General features: G+C 52.6%; 1 protein-coding gene across 1 annotated transcript in view; it reads left to right on the top strand.

Annotated features, from left to right (window-relative positions):
- Positions 1-15,841, top strand: part of LOC147107977 (kelch-like ECH-associated protein 1A) — a 31,678-nt gene extending 15,837 nt beyond the window's left edge. The window contains exons 3-6 of the mRNA XM_086004349.1: positions 3,429-4,105; positions 5,665-5,870; positions 7,368-7,544; positions 15,023-15,841. Of these exons, the coding sequence (XP_085860475.1) occupies positions 3,429-4,105; positions 5,665-5,870; positions 7,368-7,544; positions 15,023-15,189 (1,227 nt within the window). The 3' untranslated portion in view covers positions 15,190-15,841. The remainder of the gene's footprint in view (positions 1-3,428; positions 4,106-5,664; positions 5,871-7,367; positions 7,545-15,022) is intronic.
- The last annotated feature ends 1,824 nt before the right edge of the window (positions 15,842-17,665 follow it).

The following is a 17,665-nucleotide window of genomic DNA, read 5'->3' as shown; positions in this document are numbered from 1 at the left end:
ACCGCCTACTTCCACTTCTAACACCACCTGTCTCCGCCCCTGCCTCAGCTCATCTGCTGCTGAAACCCTCATCCATGCCTCTGTTACCTCCAGACTCGACTATTCCAACGCTCTCCGGGCCGGCCTCCCACATTCCACCCTCCGTAAACTTCAGCTCATCCAAAACTCTGCTGCCCCGTGTCCTAACTCACACCGAGTCCCGTTCACCCATCACCCCCTGTGCTCACTGCCCCGTGTCCTAACTCACACCCAGTCCCGTTCACCCATCACCCCCTGTGCTCACTGCCCCGTGTCCTAACTCACACCGAGTCCCGTTCACCCATCACCCCCTGTGCTCACTGCCCCGTGTCCTAACTCACACCCAGTCCCGTTCACCCATCACCCGCTGTGCTCACTGCCCCGTGTCCTAACTCACACCGAGTCCCGTTCACCCATCACCCCCTGTGCTCACTGCCCCCGTGTCCTAACTCACACCCGGTCCCGTTCACCCATCACCCCCTGTGCTCACTGCCCCGTGTCCTAACTCACACCCGGTCCCGTTCACCCATCACCCCCTGTGCTCACTGCCCCGTGTCCTAACTCACACCCAGTCCCGTTCACCCATCACCCCCTGTGCTCACTGCCCCGTGTCCTAACACGCACCGAGTCCCGTTCACCCATCACCCCCTGTGCTCACTGCCCCGTGTCCTAACTCACACCCAGTCCCGTTCACCCATCACCCCCTGTGCTCACTGCCCCGTGTCCTAACTCACACCCAGTCCCGTTCACCCATCACCCCCTGTGCTCACTGCCCCGTGTCCTAACTCACACACAGTCCCGTTCACCCATCACCCCCTGTGCTCACTGCCCCGTGTCCTAACTCACACCGAGTCCCGTTCACCCATCACCCCCCGTGCTCACTGCCCCGTGTCCTAACTCGCACCAAGTCCCGTTCACCCATCACCCCCTGTGCTCACTGCCCCGTGTCCTAACTCTCACCCAGTCCCGTTCACCCATCACCCCCTGTGCTCACTGCCCCGTGTCCTAACTCTCACCCAGTCCCGTTCACCCATCACCCCCTGTGCTCACTGCCCCGTGTCCTAACTCACACCGAGTCCCGTTCACCCATCACCCCCTGTGCTCACTGCCCCGTGTCCTAACTCACACCAAGTCCCGTTCACCCATCGCCCCCCTGTGCTCACTGCCCCGTGTCCTAACTCACACCCAGTCCCGTTCACCCATCACCCCCTGTGCTCACTGCCCCATGTCCTAACTCACACCCAGTCCCGTTCACCCATCACCCCCTGTGCTCACTGCCCCGTGTCCTAACTCACACCGAGTCCCGTTCACCCATCACCCCCTGTGCTCACTGCCCCGTGTCCTAACTCACACCGAGTCCCGTTCACCCATCACCCCCTGTGCTCACTGCCCCGTGTCCTAACTCACACCCAGTCCCGTTCGCCCATCACCCCCTGTGCTCACTGCCCCGTGTCCTAACTCACACCCAGTCCCGTTTGCCCATCACCCCCTGTGCTCACTGCCCCGTGTCCTAACTCACACCCAGTCCCGTTCACCCATCACCCTCTGTGCTCACTGCCCCGTGTCCTAACTCACACCCAGTCCCGTTCGCCCATCACCCTCTGTGCTCACTGCCCCGTGTCCTAACTCACACCCAGTCCCGTTCGCCCATCACCCCCTGTGCTCACTGCCCCGTGTCCTAACTCACACCCAGTCCCGTTCGCCCATCACCCCCTGTGCTCACTGCCCCGTGTCCTAACTCACACCCAGTCCCGTTCACCCATCACCCCCTGTGCTCACTGCCCCGTGTCCTAACTCACACCCAGTCCCGTTCACCCATCACCCCCTGTGCTCACTGCCCCGTGTCCTAACTCACACCCAGTCCCGTTCACCCATCACCCTCTGTGCTCACTGCCCCGTGTCCTAACTCACACCCAGTCCCGTTTGCCCATCACCCCCTGTGCTCACTGCCCCGTGTCCTAACTCTCACACCCAGTCCCGTTCGCCCATCACCCCCTGTGCTCACTGCCCCGTGCCCTAACTCTCACACCCAGTCCCGTTCGCCCATCACCCCCTGTGCTCACTGCCCCGTGTCCTAACTCACACCCAGTCCCGTTCACCCATCACCCCCTGTGCTCACTGCCCCATGTCCTAACTCACACCCAGTCCCGTTCACCCATCACCCTCTGTGCTCACTGCCCCGTGTCCTAACTCGCACCCAGTCCCGTTCACCCATCACCCCCTGTGCTCACTGCCCCGTGTCCTAACTCACACCCAGTCCCGTTCACCCATCACCCCCTGTGCTCACTGCCCCGTGTCCTAACTCACACCCAGTCCCGTTCACCCATCACCCCCTGTGCTCACTGCCCCGTGTCCTAACTCACACCCAGTCCCGTTCACCCATCACCCCCCGTGCTCGCTGACCTACATTGGCTCCCGGTCCAGCAACACCTCGATTTTAAAATTCTCATCCTTGTTTTCAAATCCCTCCTTGGCCCTCACCCCTCCCTATCTGTGCAACCTCCTCCAGCCCTACAACCCTCCGAGATCTCTGCGCTCCTCCAATTCTGACCTCTTGCACATCCCCGATTCCCATCGCTCCACCATTGGCGGCCGTGCCTTCAGCTGCCTGGGCCCCGAGCTCTGGAATTCCCTCCCTAAACCTCTCCGCCTCTCTCCTCCTTTAAGACGCTCCTTAAAACCGACCTCTTTGACCAAGCTTTTGGTCATCGGCCCTAATATCTCCTGATGTGGCTCGGTGTCAGAATCCTGTGAAGCGCCTTGGGACGTTTTACTACATTAAAGGCGCTATATAAATGCAAGTTGTTTTTGTTGTCCTCATTGGTTACCACATTTCTCAGTTTCATGTCATGTGCAAGCTTTGAAATGATGCCCCTGTAGACGCAAGTACAGGTCTTTAATATATATCAAAAAGAGCAGTGGTCCTAATACCGACCCCAGGGGGACAGCACTGTACACTTTCCTCCAGTCTGAAAAACAACCGTTCACCACTACTCTCTGCTTTCTTTCCTTTAGCCAATTTTGTATCCACGCTGCCACTGTCCCTTTAATTCCATGAGCTTCAATTTTGCTAACAAGTCTATTATGTGGTACTTTATCAAACGCCTTTTGAAACAACATCAACCTCTCTCTGTCACACGCTCCCTGGTCTCTCACTCTCTATCTCTCCTTATTTGCAGTTGTCTCATTTTCACCTGGTTCCCACCCTCGCCCTCGCCCTCGCCCCCGCCCTCCCCTCGCGTTCGCCTCCCTCGCTCCCTTCCCTTGCCCTCCCCTCGCTCCCTTCCCTTGCCTCCCCTGGCTCCCGCCCCCACACACCGCCCTTCCCTCGCCCCTCGTCATCCCCTTGCCCCTGCCCTCCCCCGCTGCTGTTCCAGACCCGTCCCTGAGCTGTGGTTTGTCTCCCTCAGGTGACAAAGGAGGAGGAATTCTTTAAGCTGACTCACTGCCAGCTCCTGAACCTCATCAGTCAGGATGGATTGAACGTGCTGTGCGAGTCCGAGGTCTACAAGGCGTGCATGGAGTGGGTGCGCTGGGACCTGGAGGGTCGAGCCCAGTACTTCCATGCGCTCCTCAACGCTCTCCACATCTACGCTCTGCCTCTCCGCTTCCTTAAGCACCAGCTGCAGGAGTGCCCGATCCTCAACAAGGCCAACACATGCCGCGACTTCCTCTCCAAGATCTTCCAGGAGATGTACCTCCGCAAGCCACTGCCCCCCGTCAAACAGCGGGGGAACCAGCTCATCTACGTAGCCGGTGGGTATCTGCACCGCTCCGTGCCACACATGGAAGCCTTCAGCCCCAGGACGGGGCACTGGCTGCACTTGGCGGACATGCCGGTGCCACGCAGCGGGACGGGCTCTTGCGTGGTGCTGGGGCTTTTTTACACGGTGGGTGGCAGGAATAACTCACAGGGCGAGAATGTGGACACGGGCGCCCTGGACTGCTACAACCCGATGACCAACCAGTGGACTCAACGGGCACCAATGAACATACCCAGGAACCGGGTGGGAGTCGGGGTGATCGACGGAGTCATTTACGCTGTTGGGGGCTCCTGGGGGTCCTCACATCACCAAAGCGCCGAGAAGTAAGTGACCACGGAGGGATTGGGAGCAACAGGGTTTAACCGTCTCAGAACGGAGGGCAGTGTTAACAGAGCGAATGGCCAAGCGAGCGGCTGGGGGGGGGGGCGAGCAGCTGGGGGGGGGGGGCGAGCAGCTGTGGGGGGGCGAGCCGCTGGGGGGGGGGGGGGGGGCGAGCCGCTTGGGGTGGGCGAGCAGCTTGGGGGGGGGGGGCGAGCAGCTGGGGGGGTGGGCGAACAGTTGGGGGGGGCGAGCCGCTGGGGGGGTGAGCCGCTGGGGGGGCTTAGTTTGGTGGCACAGTATGTAGTGTAGACGGGAGCAGAAAGTTACAAAGGGACATTGATTGATTCAGTGAGTGGGCAAAGCTGTGGCAGATGGAGTTCAATGTGGGGAAGCGTGAGGTCACCCACTTGGTCCTCGCAAAGACAGATCAGAGTATTCTCTAAATGGTGCGAAGCTGGGAACTGGAGGAGCCGAGAGATTTAGGGGTCCAGGTACAGAAATCACTAAAAGCTGGTGGACAGGTACAAAAATAATTAAAAAGGCGAATGGAATGTTGGTCTTTATCTCGAGGGGGCTGAATACAAAGGGGAGGAAGTGAAGCTTCTGTTGTACCGAGCTCTGGTCAGACCCCCTCTGGACACTGGGTTCCGTTCTGGGCCCCGCCCCTCGGGAGGATATCTCGGCCTCGGAGGGGGAGCAGCGCAGATTCACCAGACTGACACCAGGGCTGAAAGGGTTAAATTCCGAGGCCAGGTTGCACAGACTGGGCTTGTATTCCCTCGAGTTTAGAAGATTAAGGGGTGATCTGATCGAGGTGTTTAAGATGATTAAAGGAGTTGATGGGCTCGACCGAGAGAAACTATTTCTTCTGGTGGGGGGAGTCCAGAACAAGGGGGCAGAACCTTAAAATTAGAGCCAGGCCGTTCAGGGGTGATGTCAGGAAGCACTTCTTCACACAAAGGGTGGTGGAAATCTGGAACTCTCTCCCCCAAAAAGCTGTCGAGGCTGGGGGTCAATTGAAAATTTCAGAACTGAGATTGATAGATTTTTATTAGGTAAGTGTTTTAAAGGTTACGGAACCAAAGCGGGTAGATGGAGTTAAAATACAGATCAGCCCTGATCTCATTGAATGGCGGAACAGGCTAGAGGGGCTGAATGGCCTCCTCCTGTTCCTCTGTTCCTAGACCAGATAGTTCTGGGTTCTATCCAGGATCTGGGAGAGCTGGGCTAGAGACCAAGCAGAGAGGGTGGGCCGTTCCCGTTACCTCGCCCGTAAGATACGCATGCCTGGGCCTCTGGTGAAGATGGTGCCGGTGATGCCTACACAGTTGGCTAGCCTGACGACACTTGACGTCCAGACTTCACACCTGGAGAATGGAGACACTGGCAAGTGTCGTCTCTCTCTGCCCCGGATCCCGAACTCCATCGCCGGGTGGGACTTTCTGGAGGGGAGGGGAGATAATTGACGGGGGAGGAGGTGAGGTGTGGGGGAATTGGCAAAGGTTAGAGGCGAGATGCCGCTATCTGCCGTGTTTACGTTCCCTCGCCATTTCATTTGTAGATATGACCCTGAAACGAACCAGTGGACGATCGTAGCGCCGATGGGGGTGCGTCGGATCGGCGCTGGGGTAACGGTGTGGAATGGACTCTTGTACGCGGTCGGTGGATTCGATGGGAGGAACCGTTTGAACAGCGCGGAGTGTTACCGTCCTGAGAAGGATGAGTGGAGCACCATCACCCCGATGGGAACCGTTCGCAGTGGAGCAGGTGAGGTCTCCGACAGAGGATTTGGGGCAATTAAAGGACACCTTCTATTGTGATTCCGACCCCTCCCCTCTGGTTACCCCTCCCCCCTCCTTTCATGAAGGCGGTGACTTTTTGGACAGGTACAAAAAATAATTAAATGTTGGCCTTTATCTCGAGGGCTGGAATACATAAGGGTGGAAGTTATATTGCAGCTGTACAGAGCTCGGGTTAGACCCCATCTGGAGCCCCGCACCTCGGGAAGGATATATTGGCCTTGGCGGGGGTGCAGCACAGATTCACCAGAATGATCCCGGGATCAATGAGGACAGATGGCAGATTAGGCTAGTCCAGAACAAGGGGGCATAACCTTAAAATCAGAGCCAGGCCGTTCAGGGGTGATGTCAGGAAGCACTTCTTCACACAAAGGGGAGTGGGAATCTGGAACACTTTTCTCCCCCCCCCCCCCCCCCCCCCCACCCCCCCCCCCCCCCTCCACCCCACCCCCCCCCAAAAGGCTGTGGGTGCTGGGAGTCAATTGAAAATTTAGAAGACTGAGATCGATAGATTTTTATTGGGTGAGGGTATCGAGGGGTGTGCAGCAAGGGCGGGTAGATGGAGTTCAGGTGCGGATCAGTCATGAACTGATAGAATGGCGGAACAGGCTCGAGGGGCTGAACGGCCTCCTCCTGCTCCTACGTACATTTAATCTTGTATCGATATCCCCTTATTCTGGAATCACTGAAAAGTCTGTTTCTATCTACTCTGTCCTGTTTCTTCATAATTTTATCATAATCAACAACAACAGCTTGTATTTATATAGCGCCTTTAATATAGTAAAACGTCCCAAGGCGCTTCACAGGAGTGTTATCAAACAAAATTTAGGGTGTGTGTTATATAGGGTAATGGGTGTGTGTTATATAGGGTAATGGGTGTGTGTTATATAGGGTAATGGGTGTGGGTTATATAGGGTCGGGGTGTGGGTTATATAGGGTAATGGGTGTGTGTTATATAGGGTCGGGGTGTGGGTTATATAGGGTAATGGGTGTGTGTTATATAGGGTCGGGGTGTGGGTTATATAGGGTAATGGGTGTGGGTTATATAGGGTAATGGGTGTGGGTTATATAGGGTAATGGGTGTGTGTTATATAGGGTAATGGGTGTGTGTTATATAGGGTCGGGGTGTGGGTTATATAGGGTAATGGGTGTGGGTTATATAGGGTAATGGGTGTGTGTTATATAGGGTAATGGGTGTGTGTTATATAGGGTAATGGGTGTGTGTTATATAGGGTAATGGGTGTGTGTTATATAGGGTCAGGGTGTGGGTTATATAGGGTAATGGGTGTGGGTTATATAGGGTAATGGGTGTGGGTTATATAGGGTCGGGGTGTGGGTTATATAGGGTAATGGGTGTGGGTTATATAGGGTCGGGGTGTGGGTTATATAGGGTAATGGGTGTGTGTTATATAGGGTCGGGGTGTGGGTTATATACTGTCTCTGATCTGTGTCGGTCTTTCCTCAGGCGTCGCTGCGCTGGACAATTATATCTACGTTGCCGGGGGTTACGATGGAAGGGAGCAGCTTTCCTCGGTTGAGCGGTACAGCATCGAAGCCAATAAATGGGACAGCGTCGCCAGTTTGAAGCACAGTCGCAGCGCGATGGGAATGACTGCATACCAGGGCAAAATCTACGCACTGGGTAAGGGCCATGGGAGGTGTCCCAGGATCGCCCTGCTCACTCCGTTAGTAAATGTAGGTGTCCCAGGAACGCCCCGCTTCCTCCGCTGGGAAATGCACTGCCTCAGATTGCCCAGAAAGATCCCAGCTTCGATCCTTACTCTGTGCTGTGTTACTGATCTCACCCGGTGCAGGAGTAGGGACACTTTTGTCCTCGGTGCCCACCCCCTGAGTTTGAATGGGGAACAAATCAACCAAATATCGCCCCACTCCCATCATTAGTAAATGCACCCCGTTCCCATATAGGCCGCACCCCTACCCATTATCCAGTGACCTCGGCTGGGAAGTGCCTGAGTGCGAATGTCAGGTGAGATCGGGATCGGGCTCTGCTGCGATGCACCTTTGCTGAAATAATCCACTCACACTCTGGACCCACATTGGAAAGGTGCGGGAAGTGAAGCCTCACCCCAGCTAGAGTCGCTGCCTTCAGATGGGAAAGGCAAGTGAGGGAAACACAATCGGAGTTGCCCTCCTTATTGCTGCTCCTGCCCAACCTCTCTCGTACATTGTGATAGCATCGCACGCACTCTACTGCAGATATTCCCCATGAGGGCTCGGAACAGGCACTTTGCAATGGGACAGTGACCGGCAGCGGGAACCCTGGCTGGTTTTCTACAGTAGCAGCAACAACAACTTTCATTTTTATAGCTTCATAAACTTAGTAAAACATCCCAAGGCGCTTCACGGGAGCGTTATCAAACAAAATTTGACACCGAGCCACATAAGGAGATATTGGCACAAAAGCAAAATATGGCGGATGCTGGAAATCTGAAATAAAAACAGAAAATGCTGAAAATGCTCAGCAGGTTAGGCAGCATCTGTGGAGAGAGAAACAGAGTTAACGTTTCAGGTCGGTGACCCTTCGTCAGAACTGAGGAGATACTAGGACAGGTGACCAAAAGCTGGGTCAAAGAGGTAGGTTTTAAGAAGCATCTTAAAGGAGGGGAGAGAGGCGGAGAGGTTTAGGGAGGGAATTCCAGAGCTATGGGGCCCAGGCAGCTGAAGGCACGGCCGCCAATGGTGGAACGCTGGGAATCAGGGATGCTCAAGAGGCCAGAATTGGAGGAGTGCAGAGATCTCGGGGGTGGTGGGGGGGGGGGGGGTTGTAATAATCTAATTTTAGAGCTTCTACTGCTTGTTATAGGTGAAATCAGCACAGACCTGGGATGGAATCTGAAGTGCAGTTTAATGGGAATGAGCATGAGGTAACACGAGGAATAGAGGTGTACACAACGAGACTTAGAGGGTCAATTACACAATTCCTCGGGAGTGTGATCACAGGTAAAGAAAGACTTGCATTTCTATAGCACCTGTCACGACCTCAGGACATCCCAAAGCGCTTTACAGCCAATGAAGTACTTTTGAAGTGTAGTCACATGTAGGAAACGTGGCAGCCAATTTGCGCACCGCAAGCTCCCACAAACAGCAATGTGATAATGGCCAGATAATCTGCTTTAGTGATGTTGGTTGAGGGATAAATATTGGCCCCAGGACTCCCCCTGCTCCTCTTCAAAATAATACCACGGGATCTTTTTGTTAAGTCTGTGAGTTGTTCAAGTAATTAATACTCAGACTTAATCAGTAACAATAAAACAGGTCTTTACTGGTTGGAGGTAGGGACTATACGTAGGTCTTTACTTCATGCCCACAGGCGGGAACTGAGGGGGATCAGTACCCACAGTACTATTTATACCCCTATGGCCAGGAGTGGTACTGCGTATCACTACGCCCAACAAGTAGTGCAGTCCTGTCCATAGGTTCAAAGTAGCACACATATTACATACACAACATTCCTCCCTTCCTAGCTTTACAGTCATCTCCCCATTTAACATAACATATATACATATATAACTTCAGGTTTACATAACAGAATAACATAGATACATAGATAACTTCATGTCGAAACAGATCACAGATTCAGTCTCTGCGGAAAACAGTTCACAGATTCAATCTCTGTGGTGGAGTCGGTTCACGTTGCTGGAGTGACTCATTCAATAGTCCTTCCATGGATTTAACAGTTTGAACTTCCGAACTGAATTGGCTCCGTTCGGAGGGACCACGTGTGTGATCTGGTAGAGGTAATAATGGTTCAGATGGGTCATCTTCTGTTTCGACTTTTCCTTTTCTGCTTCTTGGAGACTCTCTGGGCTCCACTGTCAGCTGCCAGCTGCATGCGCAGTTCCTCCTTCTCTCCCTCCTTTTTCCGTAGTAGAGCCACCTTCTCCCGATGTTCCGTAGACTTTCGGTGCTCCTCCATGATTTCTGTATGGTGGGAGTCGAAGTTACAAGTTGGGCAGGACAGGACATAGTAATATTCGGTGTCGTCCTGATCTAGGCCAGCGAGAGGGTCTTCTATTTCCTCCATACCCAGCTGGGCGTTAGCCAGCTTTTGTTCCAAGTCCAGACATCTTTCCTGAAGAGACTTCTTCATGCGTACCTCTTCATCCAGCTTTTTCTGGGCTTTCAGCAAGTCGTTTACTAATGACCTCATTTGAGATTTTACTACTTCAACTTCTTTTGGAGATTGATTGATCGGACTATTCAATCCCTCTACCGGAGCAGCTGTTTCAGCGGTCTGTTGTTCTACGTTGACGTGAGTCAGCGTACTTTTGGCATCCAAGGGCTGCTCTGTTGCAGTCATCTCAGTCTGTGTTGCCACCTCAGCTCTTCCAATAACCTTTGAGAGCTCCGAACCCCTTTCGTTTGAATATTGAAGTTCGTGTTCAAGTTTTTCCCATTTCAGAGTCCTGTCCTTCAGCATATGCAGGAGTTGGCTGACTGTTAACTCCTCTGACATCAGACGTTTTGTGTGCTCCTGCTCCATTTTCTCCATCAGCTGCTTCTGTTGTCTTTCCAGATTCTCCAACTCTATATCAAAGAACTCTTTCGTTGCATTCAACTCTTGCTCACAACGGCGAAGCATTTGTTCTAATTGCTGTTGTAGTTTGAAATGGAGTTGAGTTCGAGCCCGGTGTCCCTCAGAAATGGGCACATCAGTAGACTTGCCAGACTCAGAATCCACAGTTAAACTATGTTGTTGTTGCTCAGTGGAATTCTGTGCTGAAACTTTGTCTTTTGCACCTGAGTTGGGCTTACCATCATCCGTTCCAGAGTCTGGGCCGACTATCTTCACCGAGTTCTCACTCGTTATTGTTTGTAGGAAATGCCAGTCCATATTCATTTTCCTAATCCACTCCCGTCCTAGTAGTGGAGAACCTCCTTCAGATATCACATATAAGTCCATTATTTGACTGTCTTCGCCCTTGTGGACCACTGCAACCTCTATTTTCCCGATGGGGTACACTCTTTGCCCCGTGTATGTTTTCAATATAATCCCCGTATCCTGTAGGGGAATATGTTGGAATAACTTTCCGTAATCTTTCTTATTTATGACCGTCAATGCCGATCCAGTGTCCAATTCCAGTTTTACTTGGACTCCTTCTATCTGAAGAGTGACCCAAATTGTCTGGAGGTCTGCACCCTTACCAGCGTTGAGTACTCTTAAGCTAGCCAGTTCATTACTGCTAGCGTCTGAATCGGACTCCTGTTCGGTCACCTTGTGTACCTTTGCGTATTTTCCTTGCGGTGACTTCTTGTTGCTGGTCTTCTTCCCTGACCTGCATACTCTAGCTATATGTCCAAGCCTACCACAAGTTCTACATTCTTGGTTTTTAAACCAACACTGGTTCTGATCATGCGTTGTCTTTCCACAACGATAACATTTGCCAGAACTCACACCCAATTTGTGTGCACTGAGCTCCGGTGACCGTAGCTGCATTACTGCCGTGCCTCTCGCTGCGGCTTCGTGTGCTGCTGCCATAGTGACCGCCTTCTCAAGCGTCAGCTCATTCTCCTCGAGCAGTCGCTTTTGTGTATCCTGTTTAAATAAACCACACACAAATTTGTCTCGAAGTGCCTCTGTCAGTCCCGTTCCAAACTGGCAATATTTCGCTAATTTACGCAATTCCAGCAAATAATAAGCATTGCTTTCATGCTGTAGCTGCCTTCTGTCGTAAAATTTAAATCGTTCCGCTAGCATCAGCGGCGTGGGGTTTAGATGATCTTTCAGGACAGTAACAATCTCATCGAACGTCTTATCCGCCGGTTCATCTGGTGATAACAGGTGTTTCAATTGCCCGTATGTCTTCGCACCCATTAAATTTAATAATGTTAGAGCTTTATCTTGGTCATGAATTTTATTGGCCTTACAATAATTTTTTACTCTTTCAACATATATGGCCCAATCTTCGAGGTCACTATCAAAGGTGCTAATATTCCCGTGTTTAGGCATTGTAGATTTGCAATTTCTCAGATTTTATTTTGTTTACTTGTTATCAAAGATGGCGGCTTCCCGCTCTTGCCGTCGTCCTCCGCCCACAAAATGGCGGTTTTCCCGCGCTTGGCGGTCTTCACCCGTCCCCCGACGCCGTCTCCCTTCAGCCCTCGAGTGCGGCCCTTATCTTCGCCGCGATCGCCCGAGTGCTGCCCTTATCAGCGGATGCGATCGCTGGATCGCGAAGTGGCTCCCGACCGAAGCGGCTCTTGCTCGCTCCCTCCCGGGCTCTGGCTTACCCGCTCGCGCGTTTCACCGCGGCTCTTATCAGGGATTGCGATCGCCCTTATCTTCTCCAACTTCCCCAGCCCTGTCTTTGCAGCCAACACTGCAGGGCTTACCCCACCACCTAGGTTGAACAAGGAAACTGCAGAAAGACTTCTGTCAGTCGCTGGAAGCTGTCAGTCGCTGATGGAGGCTTCAGAGTCCTAAAGCCTGTCGCTTCTAGTGGGGTGGTGATGTTTGAAACCTCTCTTCAACTGCCGCAGGGTAAGAACCTGATTCGTCGCCAGTGTTAAGTCTGTGAGTTGTTCAAGTAATTAATACTCAGACTTAATCAGTAACAATAAAACAGGTCTTTACTGGTTGGAGGTAGGGACTATACGTAGGTCTTTACTTCATGCCCACAGGCGGGAACTGAGGGGGATCAGTACCCACAGTACTATTTATACCCCTATGGCCAGGAGTGGTACTGCGTATCACTACGCCCAACAAGTAGTGCAGTCCTGTCCATAGGTTCAAAGTAGCACACATATTACATACACAACACTTTTACGCCCACATGAGAGAGCAGATGGGGCCTCGGTTTAACGTCTCATCTGAAAGACGGCACCTCCGACAGTGCGGCGCCCCCTCAGCACTGCACTGGAGTGTCACCTTAGATTTTTGTGCTCAAGTCTCTGGAGTGGGACTTGAACCCACGACCTTCTGACTCAGACGAGAGTGCTGCCCACTGAGCCACGGCTGACACAGGCCGATAAAGCCAGATTAAAAAACAAGAAGGAATGATAAACTTTCACAAACCATTAGCCACAGTTGCAGTTATTGGCACTGTAGATATGAGGAGAGACTTGAGATACGGGGAGTGTTTTCACTGTCGCTGAGACGAGATTTAATGGAGCTTTTTAAAACCCATCACATTTTAAAAACCTCTTTTTGGTGATGAGCGGACATCAGTTTAACATTCTGACGAAAGGTCTTTGACCTGAAATGTTAATACTCTTTCTCTCTCCACGGATGCTGCCTGACCTGCTGAGTTTTTCCAGCGTTTTCTGTTGTTATTTTCAGTTTAACATTGTCGCTGAGCGAGAGGAGGAAGTTTAGGAGAAATTTCTTTACCCACAGAGTTGTTGGAGCCTGGAACGCTTTGCCACAGGGAGTGATTGAGGCCGAGACCATCGCATCTATTGAGGGTAAAGTGGATTAACACGAGGCAGAGGAAGGTACAGGGCTATGGGGAGAGAGTGGGACAGTGGGAATAGTTTGGGATTGATACAGGGCTATGGGGAGAGAGCGGGGCAGTGGGATTAGTTTGGGATTGATACAGGGCTATGGGGAGTGAGCAGGGCAGTGGGATTAGTTTGGGATTGATACAGGGCTATGGGGAGTGAGCAGGGCAGTGGGATTAGTTTGGGATTGATACAGGGCTATGGGAAGAGCGGGGCAGTGGGATTAGTTTGGGATTGATACAGGGCTATGGGGAGTGAGCAGGGCAGTGGGATTAGTTTGGGATTGATACAGGGCTATGGGAAGAGCGGGGCAGTGGGATTAGTTTGGGATTGATGCAGGGTTATGGGGAGAGAGCGGGGCAGTGGGATTAGTTTGGGATTGATACAGGGCTATGGAGAGAGAGTGGGGCAGTGGGATTAGTTTGGGATTGATACAGGGCTATGGGGAGAGAGCGGGACAGTGGGGCAGTGGGATTAGTTTGGGATTGATACAGGGCTATGGGGAGAGAGCGGGACAGTGGGATTAGTTTGGGATTGATACAGGGCTATGGGGAGTGAGTGGGGCAGTGGGATTAGTTTGGGATTGATGCAGGGCTATGGGGAGAGAGCGGGACAGTGGGATTAGTTTGGGATTGATACAGGGCTATGGGGAGAGAGCGGGGCAGTGGGATTAATTTGGGATTGATGCAGGGCTATGGGGAGAGAGCAGGGCAGTGGGATTAGTTTTGGGATTGATACAGGGCTATGGGGAGAGAGCGGGGCAGTGGGATTAGTTTGGGATTGATGCAGGGCTATGGGGAGAGTAGGGCAGTGGGATTAGTTTGGGATTGATGCAGGGCTATGGGGAGAGCGGGGCAGTGGGATTAGTTTGGGATTGATGCAGGGCTATGGGGAGAGAGCGGGGCAGTGGGATTAGTTTGGGATTGATGCAGGGTTATGGAGAGAGAGCGTGGCAGTGGGATTAGTTTGGGATTGATAACGGCTATGGGGAGAGAGTGTGGCAGTGGGATTAGTTTGGGATTGATACAGGGTTATGGGGAGAGCGGGGCAGTGGGATTAGTTTGGATTGATACAGGGCTATGGGGAGAGCAGGGCAGTGGGATTAGTTTGGGATTGATGCAGGGCTATGGGGAGAGAGCGGGGCAGTGGGATTAGTTTGGGATTGATGCAGGGTTATGGAGAGAGAGTGGGGCAGTGGGATTAGTTTGGGATTGATAACGGCTATGGAGAGAGAGCGGGGCAGTGGGATTAGTTTGGATTGATACAGGGCTATGGGGAGAGTGTGGCAGTGGGATTAGTTTGGGATTGATGCAGGGCTATGGGGAGAGAGCGGAGCAGTGGGATTAGTTTGGGATTGATACAGGGCTATGGAGAGAGCAGGACAGTGGGATTAGTTTGGGATTGATACAGGGTTATGGAGAGAGCGGGGCAGTGGGATTAGTTTGGGATTGATACAGGGTTATGGAGAGAGCGGGGCAGTGGGATTAGCTTGGGATTGGGCCGAATGGCCTCTTCCTCTGCTAGTAACATTACCACCCCAGTCCGCGTACCTCAGTACCAGTTTGGATGGTGTTTTGGGAGCGAACCACTGGACTTGCCACAACTTTAGCTTCTAAACATTAACAATTGGAATAATTTCTTCTTCCCCCAAATGTGTAGGAGGCTTTAATCAGAAGGGTTTCCTCGACAGTGTGGAATGTTACGAGCCAGAGAGGAACGAGTGGAGGGAGGTAACCAACATGCCCACTGGACGCAGTGGAGTGGGAGTTGCGGTCACCATGGAGCCTTGTCCCAGGAACCTGACCCCTGCTGACCGAGATAGTTGACCACTGCGCACACTCGCCCTTCATATTGCAGAAAATGGCCGGAGAGCGTTGTCTCCGTCCCCCTCCCTCCACCGCTCCTACCCGTGAGAAATAATTCTCCGAATGGCATTTCAGACTCCCCAGCTCCTAAACGACCAACGGTTGATGCTGGTCGCTCCAGCACGGAATGTGCCGGAAGTTCTGCAGAGAACCGAGCGAGAGAGAAGTGAAGATGGAAGGAGACATGATCCAGGCCTCTGACACTGCCGTATAAACAGAAGCAGGACGTTCAAATCCGACTCCCAGTGTAGAACGAAGCACGCCGGTTTAAAGCCGTGAATCTGGATGTGGAACTGACTCGAAGCGAAACAGCAGATTTGTTGATCTTTTCTTTCACACTGTCGCACTGACAGCCTCCACAACCTGACAACCACACCCCTTAATAGCGAAGACACAGGGAAGTGTCGGGCGAGTGAAGTGGTGGGTTCGAGGCCGGGGAGAGGGGCTGGTCGGCAGACAGTCGGAGCAGATGTGGGGGTTGGGTGAGTCTTACCTGCTGAAGATCTCGAGTGTAAATACTGTCAATAATTGTACATAGTTACAGATATAAATTATGTTTTTGAAAATTCTCAGATGTAATGGTATGAAATTAAACTGTGTCACACAAAACTAGCCTCTGATACCATTCATGTCAATCTTTTGTCCTACTTTCACGATGGCACTGACTCTCACTGGGGTATGGGTTCCTCACGCACTGACTCTCACTGGGGTACGGGTTCCTCACATACTGACTCTCACTGGGGTATGGGTTCCTCACACACTGACTCTCACTGGGGTACGGGTTCCTCACATACTGACTCTCACTGGGGTATGGGTTCCTCACACACTGACTCTCACTGGGGTACGGGTTCCACAGGCACTGACTCTCACTGGGGTACGGGTTCCACAAACACTGACTCTCACTGGGGTACGGGTTCCACAAACACTGACTCTCACTGGGGTACGGGTTCCACAAACACTGACTCTCACTGGGGTACGGGTTCCACAAACACTGCCTCTCACTTGGGTACAGGTGTCACAGACTTTGATTCTCACTGGGGTATGGGTTCCACAGATTCTTATTCTCACTGGGGTACGGGTTCCACAGACACTGAATCTCATTGGGGTATGGGTTCCACAGGCAGTGACTCTCTCACTGGGGTACGGATTCCATGGGCACTGACTCTCACTCGGGTAAGGGTTCTACTGGCACTGACTCTCACTGGGGTAAGGGTTCTACTGGCACTGACTCTCACTGGGGTACGGGCTACACAGGCACTGACTCTCACTGGGGTACGGGTTCCACAGACAGTGACTTTCACTGGAGTACGGGTTCCACAGACACTGACTCTCACTGGGGTATAGGTTCCAGATGCACTGGCTCTCACTGGGGTACGGGTTCCCTCTACACTGACTCTCACTGGGGTACGGGTTCCCTCTACACTGACTCTCACTGGGGTACGGGTTCCACAGGCTCTGACTCTCACTGGGGTACGGGTTCCACAGACACTGACTCCCACTGAGGTACGGGTTCCACAGACACTGACTCTCACTGGGGTACGGGTTCCACACACACGGACTCTCACTGGGGCACGGGTTCCACACACACTGACTCTCAGTGGGGTACGGGTTCCACAGACATTGACTCTCAATGGGGTACGTGTTCCACGGGCTCTGACCCCGTGGAACCATTACCCGAGTGAGTCCCTGTGGAACCTGTACTCCATTGAGAGTCAGTGTGTATGGAACTCGTACCCCAGTGAGAGTCAGTGTCTGTGGAACCCGTACCCCAGCGAGAGTCACTCTATGGAACCCGTACCCCAGCGAGAGTCAGTGTCTGTGGAACCCGTACCCCAGCGAGAGTCACTGTCTGTGGAACACGTACCCCAGCGAGAGTCACTGTCTGTGGAGCCCGTACCCCAGCGAGAGTCAGTGTCTGTAGAACCCATACCGCAGCGAGAGTCAGTGCGTGTGGAGCTCGTCCCCCAGTGAGCGTTGTGGTAAACCACTGTTATCGTTTTCATTGTTGTTCACTACTGTTATCGTTATTACACATTGTTACCTCTTGCTACTCACTGTGTACCAATGCATGCCTCAGCTGGCTCCACCCATGGCTCCGCCTACATGACCTGGTATAAAGGTGGCTGCTCGGCAACCCACTTCCTTCCTGGAACCAGTCATCCACGAGAGGCATGCTCTGTTCTTTAGTTAATAAAAACCTTTTCATTACTATCCTAATTCATCGCTTTTTATGGATTAATTGATAAGCGTATCAATTTTATTAACTAAATTAAAATGTCGGGACCTGAACAGCAGCAACAGCAACAACAGCAGGCGTTGCTGCGAGCCCTTCGACCAGCATGCCTGGACCTCGACCCTCAAGCGGCGGGTTCAGCTACCAATTTTGAACACTGGCTGAGCTGTTTTGAATCCTTCCTAGAAGCCTCCGCCGTGATAT

The sequence above is a fragment of the Somniosus microcephalus genome, chromosome 13, assembly GCF_052327205.1.
Source record: "Somniosus microcephalus isolate GS21.2 chromosome 13, FLI_Smic_1.0, whole genome shotgun sequence".
NCBI lineage: Eukaryota > Metazoa > Chordata > Chondrichthyes > Squaliformes > Somniosidae > Somniosus > Somniosus microcephalus.
Note: the sequence above shows the minus strand (reverse complement) of the source record. Positions and strands in the feature narration are given on the sequence as shown.